Genomic DNA, 8,584 nt, shown 5'->3' on the forward strand with positions numbered 1-8,584 from the left:
TTCAGTAAAGCTAAAAGTGCTCAAATGAGAAAGTTTTCACATTTGAGTGGGAGTACAGTGGCAGATAATTGGGCCTAGAGATTAGTAAAGCTACAGTGGTTTAATCAAAAAATCAAGTTGACAAGACAGACATAGAAGGTAGGAACTGGCGCTGCCATCTTGTTTCAGTGACGTGATTAACAACCAGTGTGTGCACTCAGATGAGTACTCTAACTACATCACTGTTGCACCTCTGTCCATCATCACATGCCCAAACAATTTGATTGACCTGGCAGATCTTTGCTGGAGCATAATTGGTCCTCAACAGAGAGAATCTGTGTATCCTTAAAGCATTAATGTAGTGCATTCTTTTATCAAAATCTCCTAAATTAAAAAAAATATATATATATATTTTATTAGTTTGGATTTTTAATTTGGGTTAAATGTCTCATAAAGGTTCTTAAATCATCAAATCACACTCATCTGCCAAAATATTAGGCACACCCACAAAAAAGAGTGTATTCTAATATTGCTATCTGATACCATGTCAATAAATTAAGGAAATTTCAATAAAAATAAAAATAAAAGATTTTTAAATGAAAATCTCCTGGCACCTCTAGACATTTTGTTGTTGGGTTGTTGGACTGTTATTTCTCTGAAGGACAACAACAGCTCTGTTGTTACTACACTTCTTTATTCAGCCTTTGTGACAGAATTATTTCAGGAAACAATATAAATTATAGACAAAACTGACTTAATGTTTCTGCTGAAATATCAAGCTGAAATAGCCAGAAATTGCCAGTTCATTAGATACAGTCATGAAGACATTCCACTATTAACAGTCCTCCACTAAGTCTTATTTCCATGAAGTATCTGGTATTTGGCATTAGTTTCAAATAAGTGAGCGAGCTGTTGAATCATTTTCATTTTCAAGGCTGTGGTTTGTAGTACTGTTGAAATGTTGGTCTTATCAAGAATGTTCCTTTTATTTTGATATTGCAGTCAGTGGCTAAATAACAGAAACACTTTTACTTCAATCCAGTTTAACAGCACCACAAACTACATCCCCCACAATGATTAGTTTAATTACTACCTTTCTGATGCTGTTTCAATATCAACTCAACCTTAGAACAGTCATGAAGCTGAGATTTAGTGCAGCGCTGTTACATTAGAATGCATTACTGGTAAACCAACAGTAAAGAAAGTGCAACCCAACTCAGCCAAAAACATTACAGTATTGGCTTTTTGAAAGGGTCACTGATCAAACCATAGTGAGTTTAGTCCAACACAAATCAACATTTTTACACAATTCGCAAAATTTCCCAATTTACATGATTCCCGCTGTACTCTCTCCTGATCAATAACTTTCATGTGAGCCTAATCAGGGACACTGACCATAAACAGTGGCATTGTGGCATTGTGAGAGCAGCAGGGGATGGTCACTTGGCTTTGCAACAGAACAGTCATGTGAGAGCCATAGGACTGTCTGCTGAGAGACACAGTGTCACAGTGACACAGTGACAAATTCAAGTCATCACATTACAAAAAATAAATAAAAACATCTGGATCATATGACCAATTGTTTTGTACTGTACTGTAACAGCTGGGCTCAATCGAGCTACAACAGTTTTTTCAGCCCAAAACTCAGGAAAATGCCACAATGGCCAGTTCCGAGTTACTCAACTCATTGCCTAACAGGGGACACTAATACTAGATGGTAACTTCATAAGGAGTGTCTCACTAAAGTTGCTTGATTAATGTGCCTGTAAAAAAGGCAGCCATTCAACAACCTCAACACTGTCAGAAACACAGTTGTGCGGCAAATTGAAGACTTGTTGATTGCATGTGATGATGTGAACTAGTTTCACGATGCCTTGTGAGGTTTTGTGGTATCAAATCAATCCCAAAGACAGTTAACAGACAAATGTAATTTTAATTAAACAGGTGTACCTCTCTATTTACAATAATGTACAATTCAGAGTTTAGATTGCATGCTGAATAGCAAACTGCTCAGCTAGAGTTATAAAAGCCCTTTATTTAAGATTGTTTCTGTGCAGTTTGTTATTATCCTTAAGATGATTTTCTTTTTTGTTTTTGTTTGTATAGTTTTTTTTGCCATGTTGTGATTTATTGCACAAACACCCGCAGTTGACAGTCTTAAGGAAAAACAAGACAACAAAACTCCAAGGTCAGCCATGTTTATGCAGATTTGCATGACCCGTCAGCATCAGGAGAAGCTGATCGTTTTTCTGGCATAAACCCTAGCAGGAACTCTTAGCCCTCATAAAAACATGGTAAACCATCTGAGCTACAGTACAGTAGTTAGGATACTAAAACCAGGAAGTAAAGTCAGTAAACTGCTGTCAGTAGCATCTTTAAATAGACAGATACAGTGAATCATGCAGGTCAAAGGTCAAACATGTCAAGATTTAGCAGGAAATTACATTTTCATAACTGATTTTGTATACATAACACATACCATCACATAGAACGGAGGTTTGATTATTCATGTCTGAACTGTAACATGGTGGAAATGCACGTGTTGTATACGTTCCAATAGAGAAAACAAAAAAGATTGCCTCGCAACAACTTCACACAAGTCACAACTAAATAAGAACTGCATATATATGTAACTGATCCTATCTTTTAAATTTAAAACATATTTAATACACTGTGTGAGCATATTTTTGCTAAAAATATACCAAACTGAGATCAAGACTAAATTTCTTTCTTAAATTTCTTTTCCTGTCTTTTTAATATTTAAATTGTTGGCACTGAATAAACAAGCAAATGTAAAGTACCAGGAATCTTTTCATTCAATGGTTCACATAAGGAAGTAACACATAAGGAACTCTATATCAAACAAAACAAGTTAAATAAACCAGATTATGTTTCATATCTAAAATTTATCACGTTCTCTCAATAATCTTCAGCGGGTAGTCACCTGGAATGGTTTTCCTTGACACCTTCAGTTTTGTTGTTGCAGAGGTAGGGTTAGTAGTTAGTTGTCTGTTCAACTGTTGTTCCAATCCATATTATGGCAAGACTTACTCATTTAAGCAAAGAAAGGACATTTTTACTCTAAGATATAAAGGTCAATCAACCTGGAACCCTACATAAACGAGTTCAAGAAGCAGACACATGTCAACTGTGAAACACAAGGTCAACTCAATATGTGTTTTTCACTCTGCGAAGTATAGTCAACGATGAGGAGGAGAAAGAGGAGGAGAAAGAGAAGGAGGAGGCGTGATCTTTGGGGGTGTTTTGCTGTTAATGCTGTTGATGATTAATTTATTATTCAAGGAACTCATGGTATCCCATCTAGCATGACCTTGGTAGTTTTTCACCTGGAGAGTGACCCCAAACACACAGGCTAATTAATTAAGAAGGAGAGTGATGGAGTCCTGCGTCAGATAACATGGTTTGCACAATCAACCCAACCTAGATCCAAGTGAGATTGTTTAAAACATTTTTGAATTTTTTTAGACCAAAGAGTGATGGCAGAGCCGCCAACAAGAGCTCAACCTTTGGGAACTCTTTTAGGCTTCTTGGACAACCACTCCAGGGGGGCTACCTCATTAAGCTAACCAAAAGAGCACCAAGAGAGTGCAAAGATATCAAAGTATCTAAAATGTAAACTATTTTCTGGTTTGTTTAACACTTTTTTGTTTAATGCATTATTACATATGTGTTGCTTCATAGAGTATGAATGTTTTCTACTACAATGTAGAAAATACAAATAAAGAAAAAACATTGATTGAGAAGATGTACTTTTGACATTTTGGTACTGTACGTTCTCCTTTAGCTTTTAATTCACTATTCAAACCAACTCAATACAATCATGTACTTTTTAAATACAATTTTAACACATCTAAATGAGTCATGCGAATGTAGCTGGACCACAATCAATCAGGCAGTGCTAGCTAGGCGAACCAACTAGCCTAGCCTACTTGTCATTTATTCTTTATTACATAATTTAGTCTTTGACTGTGTCATATTTTCAATACACATTTAAATAGCTTTTTAACACGTTTTAATGAGTCATTTAAAGTAGCTTGATCACAATAAATCTGGCAGTGCTTGCTAGGTATACAAACTAGCCTAATCTAGCTTAGCAGATATCAGTGTTTTTCATAGCTTCATTTCACCACTGACTCTATTACGCAAGATAACATGGTAGTATAATCAAGAATTCTCTGAATTATTAAAAGAAAGTGTTATTTGGCTGTGAAGTGTAGCTTTTGCCAAGGCTAACTGTAGCTAGCTTGTTTGAGCGCATTTTTGCATTGTAGCTTCTTCCTTGTGGCTAATTCTGGTCCATTCACAGCACATTCAAGTTAATTAAAGGGAACTTTTCCTGTTAAGTGAACCAATAAATAAATAAAACCTTTAACTGGACAGAAATGCTATCTTTATAGATAATACACATTTTTATAGCATAATGACATATTTAAGGTATTCAAATGAATGAAACAAAATTCTGATTTTGACTGAATATCATTGTATGTTTTTGCATTCAAAAGAATACCAGATAAATGTTATTAGTGTTGCTTTTCTCTGTACATAGTTAATTTTTTGTTCAGGAGCAAGGCGCTCTCAGAGATGCCATTCACTGTGACTTTAAAATCAAACTCTCAAAATGACGCTCGTTTCAACTAACAGTTAGAAATGAACAGCTTTGGAGGCAGATCATTTGTTTTCCTGGAAATGTACTATAAATCGGAGACTACCAAAAATCCCCCAAAGGGCCCAGTTTGCCACTGTTAAATATTTAATACTTTTAAGTGTATTTACATGAAGTCAAAAAGCCACATGCTCTCACTGGCTCTTAAACTCTGAACTCTGAAGCTAGGCTTGTGACGGGAGGTCATAACCCTTCTTTAAAGAAGATACCATTGGCTAGAGGTCTTAAAGCGTGATTAACCTGCTATCTGCTAGGATCAACATTGACTACACTACAAGTGAGATGATTATCTTGTGTTATCATGAGTCTTGAGTTCGATATCTTGCATTGTCATGAGTTGTGAGTCATGAGTTCTGTTGCGCTGTGTGGCTTGTGATCCTACATGTAGGCAATTATACGTGTAGGCTTTAGTCAGATGTATGTATCTATGACAGATATATGTTCATCTCGTTTCTCCTGCTGTTCTCTCTCTTTTCTGTCTCTACCAGACTGGCCTTGGGTAGCTGGGTCTCCCCATATGAGCTGGGCTCTGCTCAAGGTTATAGTTTCAAGGGAAGGAAAAACTCCGTTGCCTCCAGACTTGCTTTGGAGGTTTCAGCCCAGCTTTCAGACTAGATTTTGCAAAGTGTCTGGGGACGATTTGTATTGGTATGGATGCTATATAAAGAATATAAATTGAATTTACTGTTTCAGCTGAAATTAAAGGCAAACAGCCCAGAGGCTTAACAAAGAACTGCTGATAAACCTGAGGACAAAACACAAAATTAACTTTCTGCAAATAAATAAAACTTACTGTCTCTCTGACAGAATACCCCACTGTCTGCTGGCAGAGGGAGAATCCTGGGTCAGTGACCATCTTACAAAATAGAGTTAATTCTTAAATCAACATTTTCGCATGGAACCCGAGACTGTGTAAACATAGTTGGAGGCTCCAACCTAACACCCACCCTCAAAAAAGAGCAACCAGTCTTTCAATGTAACATTCTCCCAAATAAACCCACATCTTCTCTTTGGGAAATGTGCTTCAAGTGAATTTTTTATATCTCACAAACAATTTCTTGGCAATCGTAAGGTGTTTTGTGTTTGTTTTATAACACTCAGTTCTACCCTGAAAGAAAATTTGCAGATTTTCCAGTCAAGCTTTAAATACTTTTTTTGCATCTCAGTTGATCAGGCAGCATAGGTCACACTGTGCTTCTTTTTTTGCATCTGGGAGTTCTTAAAGTAAATGTTTATGTGAAATCCTCCGAACTGACACTAAAGGCTCTTTTCAGTGACCATACTCCTCATCTACTCCGAGTCGTCAGCCATGAAAGAGCATCATCACACGAGAGCATTTGAGAAAGTGCCAAAAGGAACTTCCTCCTTTTTCCACAAAGTCGGCCGCTTGAAATGGCCAACGGGCATCTGCTCGGACCCCTCTCCATGCTCCGTACAGGGGGATCACGTGCCATGCTATGTAGCCGAGGGCAAAGCACACACAGAGGGCAGACGCCTTCAAAAAAATAGACTGAACCCAACCCGTTGAGGTCTCACACTTGGCATCAAGGATCTGGTCGCAGGCTAACGGGCGCTGGAGCCTTTTTGCCATCTGTGCAGCCAAGACACGAAGGAAACAGTGGGCTAAAGAGGCGGCCGAGACCTTTCCGGAAGACGCTGTTGGAGAGGCTGTAGATGAGACAGTTGCAGAAACTGTTGCTGATTGCCAGCCATGTTGTAAGGAAGGATGCCACCTTGTGGTGATACAGTCCGGAGCTCTCCAGGAGGAAGTAGAGGATGTACGGCATCCACAGTACGTAGAAGACACTGGTGATGCGAAACAGCACCATTGCGTAGCGTTTGTCGGGGCAGCCCTCACACCGCTCAGCCCGCTCGCCTTTATTGCCCTCCATCTGTGAGCTGAAGCGAGCATGGCGCTGGGTGATCTCCCTCGTGTGCTGCCGACAGATCCTGAATATGCTTCCATAGGTAAAGCAGACTGTGAGCGCAGCCGGTGCATAGAGCATCCCCACAATGAAGGTGCTGAACCCTGGGCTGGTTCTCCAGGAATCTGCACACCATTGAAATATGTCCCCGTGGTAGCCGGGCTTGCCCCAGCTGAAAAAGGATGGCAAAAAAATCAAAGCAGAATAAACCCAGATGAGAACGATGCACACCCTTAGCCGGCACGGTGTCACCAGCGTGGCGTAGGACAGCGGGCGGGTGATGGCGATGTAGCGGTCCACGCTGATACACGCCAGCGACGCCATTGAGACGCTCTTCAGGACAGAAACCATGTAGCCAAACACCTTGCAGGTAAGCTCCTCATTCAAACCTCGGAGGTAGTGAAGGAGGGACAGCGAGGGCACCAGGCAGCTGACACCCACAAGCAGATCGGCGTAGGCCATGGTCTGGATGAAGTGGCTGGTGGTGTGGTGGTGCAGCAGCGGGGCACAGTGGAAAACAAAGATTACCACCAAGTTGCCAGCAATGATGAGCACAGTGAGAAAGAGGATAACGACTACCTCCAGCATGCAGGTATCCAGGCTGTGAGAGTAACCCATGGCGCCAAGAAGGCAAAACGGGGGAGAAATGCTTTGGTTCGCATCAGAGGAAGAGTTCATGTTTGGACTGGAGGGGGAGGGAGTGGAGGAAAAGGGGACGGGATTCAGGTCGACGCAGCCAACATCCGGTCACCAAAGCCTCTTTTATTTATTTTTTTAATTAATCCAGAAGTTTCTACTTTTTAAAACATAAAGCTTGCCTGTGTTCTTCCTGAATCATTATCTTTTCTCCCTCAGTGGGAGTCGGCCCTTAAAGTAGTGATTATCCATTGACGCGTGAAAAAAAATGCTGCTAGGCTCTGCTGCTTCTGCTTCTGGCTGGTTAAAATGTGCATGTGTGCAACCTCGAGAGGCAACATAGAACAAGAGATGCCAGCCTGATGCTGCAGTGCAAACCGTTCTCTCCTCTTGCAGCTGTTTATCACACACACCCCTCACCCCAACACCACGAGTACAAATCCTGAGGCAAGCAAAAGAACAATCCACTTGTGCTGCTCACCAAGCCTGAAGAAGGAAAAAAAAAAGAAAAAGTAGGGAAAAACCAAATGTTTCTTTATGCTGGTATCTGCCTCAGAAAATTAAGTCCAATCTGGAAGAAGTCAATGGCCCGTTCTGTAGATGGATAATGAAACCAGGATCTCTTTTCTACTTGAGGCAGCTGGCTGACTACCAGTGTGTCTGATGTGAGAGATCAGGGTGGTGGACGGTGAACTGCCTCTCCTCTCCTGCTGTAGTGGCAGTATTGTGATAATGCAGCTCTGTCGCTGCTGCCCCCCCTCCCCCCAAATGCTTGCTCTCTCTCTCTCTCTGCCTTACACTAGAGCTCCTCCTCCTTTTCCTCCTCCCTTTTTAATCTACTTCTTTTTTACCTACCATTTCCTACATATTTTATATTATCACCATCATACAACACTGTTACGCTTAGATGACCTATTAAATATAGGTCTGTCAATAGATTAAAATATTTAATTGTCATTGATCAATTAGCTCAAATGAATCACACTGTGCTTTAAATGTATAAATTGTAAACAGTTATCCAAGGATTTCATAAACTAGACTTGCCAAACTATTACAAACACTAATGAAATTAATCTAAATGTATAGATTCTGCTCTGGGCACTGATGCCTCCCAGCAAGAAGGTCCAGCGTGTACCCCCCACAGCGAATTCCAAACATATAATTGAATATGACCCACACATGGAACTTGAGTTTATACGATACTGAAGTTCAGTTTAACAGTAGGTGCCACTGGCCACTTGAACGCTGCAGTGTCATCAGAAAAGACTTTTGACTCAAAGAAATCCAAGACAGCTAGTGAGCTAATATTTCTCCACAGAATGTTTGATATGCAATGAAACTGTTGCAGTGATGAAAAAGT

General features: G+C 40.1%; 1 protein-coding gene across 1 annotated transcript; it reads right to left on the minus strand.

Annotated features, from left to right (window-relative positions):
- Positions 1–1,892: 1,892 nt before the first annotated feature.
- On the minus strand, positions 1,893–7,938 carry LOC125011720 (probable G-protein coupled receptor 21). Its single transcript, XM_047590990.1, has one exon. It carries the CDS (start codon positions 7,264–7,266, stop codon positions 6,208–6,210), a length of 1,059 nt encoding a protein of 352 aa, XP_047446946.1. The 5' UTR covers positions 7,267–7,938; the 3' UTR covers positions 1,893–6,207.
- Between the last annotated feature and the right edge of the window lie 646 nt (positions 7,939–8,584).

This window comes from Mugil cephalus, chromosome 8, assembly GCF_022458985.1.
Source record: "Mugil cephalus isolate CIBA_MC_2020 chromosome 8, CIBA_Mcephalus_1.1, whole genome shotgun sequence".
NCBI classification, from domain to species: domain Eukaryota; kingdom Metazoa; phylum Chordata; class Actinopteri; order Mugiliformes; family Mugilidae; genus Mugil; species Mugil cephalus.